Source organism: Haemaphysalis longicornis, unplaced genomic scaffold, assembly GCF_048455015.1.
Source record: "Haemaphysalis longicornis isolate Haplotype H1 unplaced genomic scaffold, Haemaphysalis longicornis Haplotype H1 scaffold_9, whole genome shotgun sequence".
NCBI classification, from domain to species: domain Eukaryota; kingdom Metazoa; phylum Arthropoda; class Arachnida; order Ixodida; family Ixodidae; genus Haemaphysalis; species Haemaphysalis longicornis.
In genome coordinates, this window is record NW_027526460.1 from 58,345,634 (window position 1) to 58,358,605 (window position 12,972).

The 12,972-nt window shown below is 48.8% G+C and overlaps 1 protein-coding gene across 1 annotated transcript in view; it reads right to left on the minus strand.

Annotated features, from left to right (window-relative positions):
- Positions 1–12,972, minus strand: part of LOC144153217 (uncharacterized) — a 70,942-nt gene that overhangs the window by 3,770 nt on the left and 54,200 nt on the right. Inside the window, exons 21-22 of the mRNA XM_077684870.1 lie at positions 10,078–10,251; positions 707–773 (exon numbers count right to left, since the gene is read on the minus strand). Of these exons, the coding sequence (XP_077540996.1) occupies positions 707–773; positions 10,078–10,251 (241 nt within the window). The remainder of the gene's footprint in view (positions 1–706; positions 774–10,077; positions 10,252–12,972) is intronic.

The following is a 12,972-nucleotide window of genomic DNA, read 5'->3' on the forward strand; positions in this document are numbered from 1 at the left end:
ATGCAAAACAGAAAATTCTGACTTCGCAATACTTCTATTCTTGCCCTCTGTTGAAAATATATTGTTAACGAATGCAAACGTTTTAAAGAACTATCTTTCCTGTCGGCGAGCTGTCACTGAGTCTCTGACCGGCTAATTGGTCGCCCTGAAATTGTCGTTCTTGATTGCCCGTTGTTTTTTTATGGATAGAGAAAACAACTTGAAGAAAAAAGCCATGAATTCTTATGGTGTCATTGCTGCATCGTTGTTTTTATAGTTGTTCATGTGATTAACGGTTTGACGTTCGCGAGGTTTTTATATGGAGGGAATAAGTTTATTTCCCTATTGTCCGATTACGCAACCCATGTTATTTTGTCCGAAAAACAAGTTGATGCTCTTAAAAGATATCACTTTTTAGTAATTCTGGCAATAAACCTTTGTCACTGATTACGAATACTCAGATCTTCCAAAGAACCGTCCTCCAACCGATAATCATGTACCATCTTTATACACACCTAAACCGGATGCATCTTTCCTGACTTTAGCCAGCAATCTCTACGGTCTATCAGACATTCGTAAATTTAGTAAAAACGCCTGCCACTCAATAGACCACTAGCGCATGGGTGTTTCCAGGAACAATTGTGTGCTTTTATAAATTGTTTTGAGGCTCTTTAAAAGTCCGCGTGGGTTAAAAGGCAAGCAATTGTTGTCACTGCTCAGTGCTTACCAATCGTAAATGCCTCTGTGCACGTCCTAGCTATCACAGGCACAGAAGGATATATCCGCTGGCTCTCCTGAAAACAGAACGAAGATCACTAAAATAACTGAGATGTATTGCGAAAAGGTTGTTACACAGATCCGAACTTCAAGGTTAAAATGCAAGCCCAATGTATTCAGTTCTACTGGAAACTTGTTAGCAAAAATATCGACATTGATCGAAACATTGAAGTTGTTAATGGAAGCGAATGTCTTAATTTTTCTTAACCGGTTTCGGGGCCACTCAGAATGAATGGAGTGTTTTGGAGAAGAAAATTTTACAACCTTTACAGCCATGCCACGGCATCGTGGGAGCATATCGAATTCTACCTTCGCCTTCCTGATTTTTAGTGACAGAACGTTTCCAAGAGTAGAGGATCTCACACCAAAATTGGGCTATTTTTGTGGTTTTCTACAAGTTTAAAAATACATATATATTCGTTCAAAAAATTTTCATTTTCTGGTTGGGAAAGCATCCAACGTCAGCAAATTGGTAGAGTGATCACACAGCTGCGTGGTCGTGCCACCAATCGTGCCACATCTAGTGACAGAAGACATTTATGGTAAGCTCAAGTCATTAGGAATGAAAAACACTGGTTGAATAGAGTTTACTCCTGCTGGGTTAACACGTTGAATTATCATTTTACACAAGGAGTGACACTCGAACAATTTTGAATCTCCTGATGCTTGCAGGGATGGGACGACAGATCATACTATTACATTTCTACTTGCGTTTCACACACATTTAGGGTGGCGGAAAAATATACCCTAAGAATAATAGCAAACAAACCGGATTGCTCATTGGGACGACATCAATACTTGGTGGCAAGTGGAGTTGTTCAATTTTAGCATAGAGACCTCTAATTTTGAGGTTTATTGGTAATAGACAAGCGTACCTGTAAACTATATAAACAGATTGCAGACTAACAGACCCCAAACTATAGGTTACACGTGTAGAGCTCGACTCGCGCTGATGTCGGGCTGCATTCAATGGTATGCATGCAGTGTGATGAATGCCTGTTTTTTAGTTAAAAGGAGTGGTATTCCAAGGTGAGGAGAGATGGGAATCCCCGAAGACAAGATATGAGAACGAAGGCGAAGACACGAGGTAACGAAAGTGAGAATTAAGAGCTCATTAAACAAGGGGGGTGGAATGATACACGTGGGAGGGGTAAGTGAGGAGGCAGACGAGAGGAGTGGCGGGTAGCAGACGCAGGAATGAGCAAGCCCTTGCCCTCCCTCGTTTGTGCCTGCGTACAAGTTGCTGCTGACTGTGCGGGGTGTCGGCCGCTGCCCACACAATGTGCGCGCTGGGTTCGACTGGACCACGTGACTGCCTGCTGCAGGAAAAAAGAGAGGTGTTCTCGCTGCGGTCGAGGCCACACCGCACAGCAGTGCCCTGCGTCTACCCCCCACTGCACCAATTGCCGTGGGTTCCACCCAGTCAGCGACACCCGCTGCCCCGCCGGCAGCACGATTGTCACAGCTATGGTACGCGCACCGCAGCCAGTAACCCGAGCTGAGGCTGCAGCGTCGGTCCGCACTGAGCCGCGATCAAGCTACGCGGAGATGGCCAGGCGGCACTCCAGCCAGCAGCAGGCCAGCCGCCAGCTGCAGCAGCCTCGTCCGGACCTCACTCCAGCGACTTAGTGCACCAAGCCACAAGCTGGAAGACTTCCTGTTCCCTACGGGATCGGACGCCTTACGACGGGAGGTCTTCCAGCACCTCCTCAACTTCCTTGTTGGGACAGGAGTGGTGCAGCGTTTGTAGTCATCGAGCCGCGTGTTAAGAATTCCTCCGTTCTCGGAAAGCGTGTCTAAAGTTTACACGTCGCTGACGGGGAAGAGCTCGGGAGGACTTTGGAGGCCCCGGATCAAGTAACCGAAGACGAGGATCGGAACGAAAAGCGGCCGCTGTTTACACCATGCGGCGCATCCGACACCATGCCACAGACCCTGGTCGGTGCGGCGCCAGCGAGCGACGTGTGTTTATATGTGTGCGCGCTTGCAGACGAACCGACGCCAACCATCGCCATTTGAGGCACCGAGACTCTCCTCTTTGTTCGTGCCCTTACCCTCTTTCTGTAGTGTCTACCTGTGCGTATAATAAAACAGAGCTTCAAGTGAACCCATACTGTTCGCATCGTTCCTTGGAGATCTCCTGCGCGCGCGGCACCAGCCGCCCCGTTAAGTTACGCGCAGTCGAGCGGGAACTCGCTAATATCCAAAGGCAAGTTCACGCCTGCGGTTTTCCGTACTGTTTTCGACAAAGAAAACAGTACTCAACATTTTGGTGCCGAAACCCGGGAGAAGTCGACCAAGCGACACCGAGAGCATCATGGATCGACTCGAGAGAAAGCAAGCAGCAATTCGCAACAGCATCGACAAGACCATTGCAACCGCCAACGAGCTACTGCAAGCGTCACCAGCAGGGATCGGTGAGCTGGAAGAATTGTTTGACTTGCTTATCCAACAATCTGAAGCGCTTAGAGTAGCTAACGAGAACGTCGAAAAGAAGATAGACATCGACCAGCTTGATGAAGAATAGGCCAGCTGTAGTGCGTACAGCACAAAAATAAGCTCGATGAAAACAATCCTCAAAAGAGCTATCAAAATGGGAACAGCTAGCGACATTGCCCCGGCGGTTTCATCGCAAGTTAACACCAGTTCAACGAGCAACACACAGTCCTCGGCTCCCGCGTCAAGTACGACGTCGTTTCAATCACAGGAGGCAACCACCAGACTTCCGAAGCTCGAAATTGCAAAATTCAACGGAGACGTGCGCTCATGGCCGAAATTCTGGAACGAATTCGAGTCGACAATCCACAAGAATTCAGCGCTTCCAGCCATTGACAAATTTAAGTATCTCTCAAGCTATCTGACAGGACGAGCTGCCGCTGCAATCGAAGGCCTTACGTTGACAGACAGAAACTACGAGATCGCGGTCAAAACCCTTTTGGAGAGGTTCGGCAAAGATGAAGTGATCATCGAGGATCATATGTCGCGGTTGCTGTCGATTCGACCCGTGCTGAACGTCGAGGAAACAGGGAGGCTGAGGATGCTGTACGATGAAATTCAGGCTGGTGTCCGAAGTTTAGAGGTGTTGGGCGTGCCGCCGAGCGGCTACGGAGTGCTGCTGCTCACGGTCCTCCGAAAGAGCATTCCAAAGGAGCTTCGCTTGGAGTACTGTCGCAGGAAGACAGCTCGCAGTGATGGAACCGAGGATGAGCTACTGAGTTTTCTAGACTTCCTGCGAAATGAAATCGAGAGCAGAGAGAGAGCAGAGTACGGTACTTGTCGGTTTCAAGAGTCTCATTCGCCACGAAACAAACAGAACCGCATGGGAAACGACCAAAAGCAGGCATCGTCGTCAGTCCTGTCAGCGTTCGCGGATAAGAAGGAAAAAGCATGCGCCTTTTGCAAAGCACGCGATCACCTGACAGCCGACTGCCAGGCGGGTGTTTCTCTCGAACAAAAGAGCAACATACTGAAACAAGAGAGACGTTGCTTCAAATGCACCAAACGAAACCATCGAGCAGCTGAATGTCGTACGGCAAAATGGCTCACTTGCGCGAAGTGCTCAGCTCGACACGCCACTGCTCTTTGCGGCCTCAACAACAGACCCGCCCAGGAACCATCGAGCCAGGTTGCGGCTCCGCCAGCGCCTACCGCAGAGTCGTCACTTCAGGTAGCAGCGACGGTTGGCGCTGTCCGCATTATGCTGCAAACTGCTCAAGTTTGGGCAGAGGGACCTCACGAGCGATCCAAAGTGAGCCTCCTTCTCGACGGCGGAAGTCAGCGCACATTTGTGAAAGAAGAACTATCGCGACGGCTAAAACTCCGTGTCCTGGGAGAGGAAAAACTGACAATTATGACCTTTGGCAACGAGAGGTCCACTGAGCAAAGAAAATGCCGCCGCGTCGAGCTGTGGCTGCGCAACCAACACAGCGGAAACGAAGTCCGAGTGGAAGCGTTGGAGGTCCCTCTTACTTGCTGCGACGTGATACCAGCTCCTGAGATGACCACCGTGGCATACCTTAATGAACAAGGAATGGAGGTCGCCGACTGCTCGGTCGATGGGTCCCGTCTTGACGAAGTAGGACTCCTCCTAGGAGCCGATTATTACTGGGAGGTGGCCACCGGTAACATCAAGCGCCTACAAAGCGGGCTCGTCGCCGTGGAGACGGTTTTCGGATGGACGTTGCAGGGAAGTGCGTCAACTTCGTCATCCGCTGTCGCCTATCACGCCAGCACCGGGGTCTTGCGCGTAACGGTAAGCGCCGACCTGGATGACGACAATCTTTCCGAGCAGCTAAAATCATTCTGGGAGCTGGAGCACATAGGCATTATGGACAAGCCAGATAACACCCACATCGAGAAGCAAGTGCTACAGGACTTCAAAGAAAACGTCGCTTACAAGGACGGTCGCTACTGCGTTGCCCTTCCCTGGCAAGAAAACATACACGAGCTTGCGGATAACAAGACGACGGCTCTTGCGAGGCTCTCCTCTCTGACTACAAAGCTTTTGCGCAGTGAAGGCACGGCTGAGGCCTACAACAGGGCGATGCGGGACTACCTCCTTACCGGACACGCTGAGGAAGTTCCCGAGGCGGGTGAGTCCCCGAGGGGCCTGTTTATTACATGCCGCATCGCGGCGTAACGCGCCCGAGCAGTGAAACTACCAAATTAAGAATAGTTTTTGATGCTTCGTCAAGCGCACCAGGTCAGCGGTCTTTGAATGAGGTACTATCTGCTGGGCCGAACCTAAATCCGAACCTGTCGGATATCCTCATTAGGTTCAGGATGCACAATGTGGCCATCATGGCTGACATTGAGAAGGCCTTTCTCCAGGTTGGGCTTGCGGAAATGGATCGCAATGCACTACGCTTCCTTTGGTACGAAAGCGTTCCCAGACGGGGAGAAGTTCTTCCTCCGATCAAGGAGTATCGAATGACAAGAGTGCCCTTTGGAGTTACCTCTAGTCCATTTCTGCTCGCAGCTACCTTAAAGCACCATCTCGACTCTGTGCATAACTTGTTTCCTGCAACATCAGAGATGCTACGTGACCACTTGTACGTGGACGATCTTGTAACGGGAGCTGACAACCTGGAGGAGGCGGAAAAGATTTGTCGAGAATCACAGGAAATCATGCAGCTAGCTGGCATGAACCTCCGTAAATGGAAATCCAACGAATTCAAGCTCGAAGAGGCATTGTCGGAAACAGATCGAACCCAAAGCGGATTTTCCGACGTGACGATGACAAAATTCTTGGAGTCGAGTGGAGGCCAGAAAGTGACGATTTTGTGTTTGAGATGAACACGCTGATTGACTTTTTGAGCAAGCGACAGGACACGAAGCGATTTCTTCTGCAGGCATCTGCACGCGTGTTTGACCCCTTTGGCTTCCTCGCGCCAATTTCGACTACTGCGAAAGTAATGTTTCAGAGCCTGTGGGAACGAGGGACAGACTGGGACGAAAGTCTCCCGCCCGATATAGTTGAGACGTGGGACAAGTGGTGCCAACAGCTGCCTATGCTGAGGCAGATCGCAACACCTAGGCTGCTCGCTCGTGACCTCAGCCATGCGTGCACAGAAGTGGAGCTCCATGTGTTCTGTGATGCCAGCCCAAAGGCATACGGCGCTGTTGCTTATGTTAAAGCAAGGACAGAAAATGGATGCACCACGGTGACTTTGTTGATGGTTAAAGCGAGAGTGGCTCCTCTCAAGCGACTGTCACTACCGCGACTGGAATTGATGGGAGCCGTTATCGGCGCACGGCTGGCAAAAAACCTGACGAAACAGTTGGGAATTGAAGGCATGACAGTTCACTGCTGGACAGACTCAACGATAGCCTTAAGCTGGATCAAAAGTTCCGCCTCCAAATGGAAGCCTTTTGTTTCAAACCGAGTCCAAGAGATACAACAACTGACCAATCCCGCAGTGTGGAAGCACTGTCCCGGAAAGGAAAACCCCGCAGACATATTAACCAGGGGTATCTTACCATCAGTTTTGGTGAATGCTAAGCAATGGTGGGAAGGGCCAGAGTGGCTCAACAAAAGCAAAACGTACCCCGCCTTCGAACCCTGCCTTGCTGATCCCCAACTCTGGCAAGAAGAAATCAGAACGCCGGTGCTAAACACCATAACAGACGGCGAACCAGCTGTTCTGATAAACCTAAGCGAAAAGAGTTCCCTCACTAGAGTGCTTCGGACAGCAGCGTGGATCAAGCGCTTCCTCTACAACTGCCGAACCTCTTCGGAGAAAAGGATGGGGAACCTGTCAGCCGAAGAGATGACCGAGGCGGAGAGGTACTGGCTGAGGATTTCACAGATGGAAACATTCGGAAATGAAGTACGGACCCTCAGTGCATCCAAGCCGCTCGACCGAAAATCCCCGATAAAAGATTTGAACCCGTTCCTAGACAACGAGGGACTGCTACGGGTTGGAGGTCGGCTGCAAAACAGTACAGAGCAAGAGAGAACCATACATCCGATCATTCTGTCTGCGAGGCATCCTTACGCTGGCCTTCTGATTCGCGGGGAACACAAGCGGCTTCTACACTCAGGAGTACGAGATACGTTATCCCACCTCCGTGAGAACTACTGGAACATTCGTGCAAGACAAGCCGTGAAATCAGCCATAAGACGCTGCGTGCCGTGTCAAAGACAGAGTTGTCGACCTGCCGCGGAAGCTCAGGCCCCGCTACCAGCTGACAGGGTGACTCAGGCGGACCCCTTTGAGGTTACGGGTGTAGACTTCGCGGGCCCCATAATTTACACGGACCAAGGAAGCATGCGGAAGTCTTATATAGCGCTCTTTACTTGCGCTACAACCAGGGCGGTACACCTAGAGCTGGTAAGAGACCTCACTACTGAGACATTTCTTATGGCGTTGAGGAGATTTATTGCGAGAAGAGGAATACTGAAAACTGTGTACTCGGACAACGCTCTCACGTTCATGCGAGCCTCAGCGGACATGAACAAAATCTTCCACGCCATCAAGGGAAGCGACACTCAGGCATACCTAAGTGACCATCGAATAACTTGGAAATTCATAGTGGAAAGAGCAGCATGGTGGGGTGGTTTCTGGGAGAGAATGGTACGTACAGTCAAGAACGTTCTCCGAAAGGTTCTTGGAAGAAGTGCACTCGACTACGACAGCATAGTAACCATTCTCACTCAGGCGGAAGCGGTTGTCAATTCTCGTCCGCTCACCTACGTGCACTCTCAGGCGGAAGAACTCACGCCTTTGACCCCGTCGCACTTACTCATCGGACGTAGGCTTACAAGTTTGTCCTCCCCCGGCGGTAATATCGTAACGACATCTACGAAAAGTACAGTCACAAGGCAATCGCAGCGACGCAGCGCCCTTATGGATTTGTTCTGGAGACGATGGAGACGCGAATATCTGCTGGAGCTACGTTCGGCGCACTTCGCAGCGGGGCTCCCGCAGAAGAGCGTCAAGGAGGGATACATTGTCTTGCTCGGCGAAGATAAAACACCTCGCCTGCTGTGGAAACTTTGCAGGGTGGTCGAGACGTTTCCCGGACGAGACGGAAAGGCTCGGGCCTGCAGAATAGTTCTTCCTAACAAGAAAGAATTACGGCGGCCAGTTCAAGCGCTTTACCCTCTGGAGCTGTAATAAGAAAGAGCAGAGGCTCATTGGGGGGGAGGATGTTAAGAATTCCTCCGTTCTCGGAAAGCGTGTCTAAAGTTTACACGTCGCTGACGGGGAAGAGCTCGGGAGGACTTTGGAGGCCCCGGATCAAGTAACCGAAGACGAGGATCGGAACGAAAAGCGGCCGCTGTTTACACCATGCGGCGCATCCGACACCATGCCACAGACCCTGGTCGGTGCGGCGCCAGCGAGCGACGTGTGTTTATATGTGTGCGCGCTTGCAGACGAACCGACGCCAACCATCGCCATTTGAGGCACCGAGACTCTCCTCTTTGTTCGTGCCCTTACCCTCTTTCTGTAGTGTCTACCTGTGCGTATAATAAAACAGAGCTTCAAGTGAACCCATACTGTTCGCATCGTTCCTTGGAGATCTCCTGCGCGCGCGGCACCAGCCGCCCCGTTAAGTTACGCGCAGTCGAGCGGGAACTCGCTAATATCCAAAGGCAAGTTCACGCCTGCGGTTTTCCGTACTGTTTTCGACAAAGAAAACACTACTCAACACCGCGGACGAGACGAACGCGACATAGACTGTGTCCCGCTCTCTTCCTTCTTTCCTTTTTCTCTATTACTATCCTTTGAAACCCCCCTTCCCTTACCTGGACTGGGTTGTATGAGGGCGAACTCCCCGACTGAGTTCAACAATAATTCTAGTTCTGTTCTCTTCCCTGCTTTCTTAATATATTACCACCACCACTCTGACTTTGAAAGTGTTAGCAAAATCTCGCCTTCAGCCGACATTTACACTAACCTAAGAAGATATGTGGTCAACTTTAAAGTGGTAAATCTGCCACACTTAAGCATTTTCACGAGAACTGTTCTGCCGGTGTTCTGGAAAATGTCTTTCTTTGAAACTGAAAGTGTTAGGGTGTACTTCTTTTTGTTCTCAATTATTTTCTAGCTAATACAAATGGCCAATAAAGATGATAGAGTCAACACCCAGAGTTATTCCTCTTGCTGCAGTATCTGGAAATGTGACACTTCAAATTTTTTAATGTGTCCTTGCAGACTGGGTGAAGTGCTGTGATGGTACGCGTTGCGTGTTCCTGTTAGAAATTGCCAGAACAAGCACTTCCTTTTATTGCGTTCAGGGTCTTTCTCATTCAGTCGAAAGAAATTAACTAAGATAATTGCCAATATCGCGGGCAATCGTCTCAGTGCACGCATTTCCGCCTTCCCAAGTACTCAACCTCCCGCTTTCTGAATATGTACCCGCATGTACCGTAGTATTTTTTTTCCAATCGTCTTACTTGGGGTAATGCCATTCTCACTACCCTGCCTCGACGTCCATACTTATGAATACTTCAATCACGTGTCTTAATATTCTACATTCGTACCTACGTCATTTTATCACTTACATGGAAACAGATAAATCAGATTTGGGTTAGTTGGATCGTCTTTGTTACGACACTCTTCAGCGCTTGTATCGCGAGAATCACACAGCTTCTGCTTTAAGTGTTTAGGCCTGGCGAGTATGCCACTATCGTGTCATTAAATAACAAGTGTTTATAGCCAACTGCAGCTAAGCGCAATAGCCTACAATTTTGTGCAATGTACTTTTCTGTTTTAAGCCTTAAAGCCCTGTTACTCCTCAAGCTTACTTCAAAAACGCACCTGTGCCATTGCAAGTGAGTAATACGTATTCCGTGCTTCTACTTGGTTGGTTTACCTTAATGGCGCACTCCAAATACATCATCTGCTTCAAATCTTCGGAGGTTACGTAGCGATCGATGTCACCCCCGAAGATAGAGTCAAGCTCATCATGAATGAGCTTCTGATGATCAGGATGGTGACCAATGAGAAACAGTGCCCAGATGATCCCAGTAGCCGTTGTGTCGTGGCCCTGAAGAAAGAATAAAAATGCATACTTTCCAACTTTCTGCTAGTGAAATGTGCGTTCCATCATAAGTGCAAGCCCGGCACTTTTGGGGCATCGCAAAACGTCAATAAACTCGTTGATGTGCCGACCCCACCTCTGAACCAACCTAAAGGATACCAAACTACTCTTACTTTCAAACATAAGGCGTAAAATTGAGCTAAGCAAACATTTTACCATAAGAAAATCACGGGTCTCGGAAAAATAATCGGAATTGTTGTGGCTCGAGCCCGGGCGCTCATTCCGGAACCCGTGGTGTTACCCCGGGGATACTGAATCAGAACAGCGGAGCTCTTTACGAAGTTTTATGCACGAATAGAAGAAGTGTTCTAAGCCAAGGAGTAGATTGCGCAGGGTGGGCTCAGGAAATACCAGGCTTGTACCCACAATGGAGCAGCACCTCGCTCTTATGTCGCGCGTTCACAGTAGGCACCAGGAGGCAATTAGCCCTTCTAAGTGTACTCTTCCACACGACTGCACAAAGCGGAACCCTGCACTTTTATTTTTATGGCAGAACACTTGAAACCAAATAAATCAGGTGACTCATTCCACTGCATTTGCAGCTGCGCTACTAGAGAAAAGTAGCACTCGAAGTCCAAATTCCCCGCCAAGCCATCAAACCCAGAAAGGTGCAGTGAAATAAGGGCTACTGCGTGGAGTGCAATAAGGGCGAGAGGTGACTCTAAAACATCATTAAAGAGTCTAATCGCGGCATTCGCCCACCTTGGTGTCACCTGAATAGCACTACATCAGAAGGCACGCGGCAGGTCAAGTATCATCTGAAATGCAGAAGGGATCCAAATGTACGCATCAATGAAGTGACTTTACGGAAGCATTTTAATGAGGCGAAGGAGAAAAGTAACCGCACCTGAAGGCCTATCAAAATGTTTACAAAGTGAAAAATATAAAAATATATTGTCTGAAACATCAAACTTAGCAATTTGTGACCGGCAAAGAAAGGCTGTTTTGTCCTTTGGTGCAGCCGTCTACACGTCAAAACTTCTATTTTACAACATTATTTGTGATTAAGCGTCTTTCGTACTTCCATTTTACCATGTTAGTTCTATCCCAGCATGATTTCAAGGTTTTAGTGTTATGCTGAAGTGGGGCGCTTGCACGAGAGATTGTTTTTAACAGGAAGTTGCATTGAATACAACAGTACCTTAATGATGTTTCACCGCAGCACAATACTCGTCATTAGAAGTGGTTAAATCTAAAGGAAAGTTAACTTATAAACGCACGTCAACGGTCTCTGTGAAAATGATTCTGTTTGGCGAAATGAACAGTACCACACTTGTTACTACCATTTCCCACCTTTGTTTTAGTACAGCCGGCTCCGAGTATTTCGATGTCGATTAATTGAAATTTTGGATTAATTGGAAGTGACTTGCTGGTCCCGGTAAGCTTACATTGAATGCAGTGGAAAAAGCGCCCCGATAGATTGCAGCCAGAACCCAATATATCGGTTAGTTGGAAGTTGTTTCAAATAAGAAGCATCGAGGTGACCGTCCTTTCTCGATAAAAATCAAACTTTTCAAGGGCGAAAAACCGTGCTGTGTTCTCTGCTGACGTCGACGCAATCGTAACTGAGGCAGCGCGCAGTTCATAAAGAGACCGGCCAGTTGCGCCTCGCACCAACCTATACACCTGTCTATTTTGAAGTTCTCAACTTCTGTTTTTAGAGGAGAAGCCCCTCAGGGGCTGGGGCTGTTGGCGTCTGCTGGCGTCGTCGTTGTAATCGTCGTCTCATGCAGCCACCGTACTAAAACAACGGGAATCTCGATTGCGCCTCTCGCTAGAACGTAACGCGTACTAAAAAAACACCTAGACACTCTTTTACACCTCGCTTTGGAGCGCTTAGTAACGCGTACTAAAAAAACACCTAGACACTCGTTTACACCTCGCTTTGGAGCGCTTAGTAACGCGTACTAAAAAAACACCTAGACACTCGTTTACACCTCGCTTTGGAGCGCTTAGTAACGCGTACTAAAAAAAACACCTAGACACTCGTTTACACCTCGCTTTGGAGCGCTTAGTAACGCGTACTAAAAAAACACCTATACATTCGTTTACACCTCGCTTTGGAGCGCTTAGTAACGCGTACTAAAAAAACACCTAGACACTCGTTTACACCTCGCTTTGGAGCGCTTAGTAACGCGTACTAAAAAAAATCACCCGGACACTCCTTACGCCTCACGCTTGAGAGCTTCGTGCTTCAAAGACAGGAGACATTTACAGCAAAGCTGTATACCACTATGTCCCAATGCTTCCATCTCCGTTGACAAAAACGCCAAGGCACCAAGGGGCGGCACTTATACACTGCGTGCTTCGCCCCTCCTTAGGTTTTTCTTTAGTGGAGATGGCCCGTGATTTTTGTGGTCGTCGGGTGCTACGCCGAAGAGAGTAGTTTGAAATAGTGCTGGAGACTGCATTTCCTTTTTCACCTTTACCTGGCCGCGCAATAGCTTCAAATGACATATCTCATCAGCTCAAAGCAAAGCAGCGCTCAAAGAACGGAACCATTCGCAGATTGACACGGCGAACATGGAAATTGAAGTATATGCGAAGGAGCCGCTTTTTTTGTTTTTGTTGTTTGAGCACAGCCTTGTGGGAGCAGCCTGTGTAGTGGTACCTTCACACCTCGAATGCAGGGATAAGTCTTACTTATCATGGCAACCCGTGTCGTAC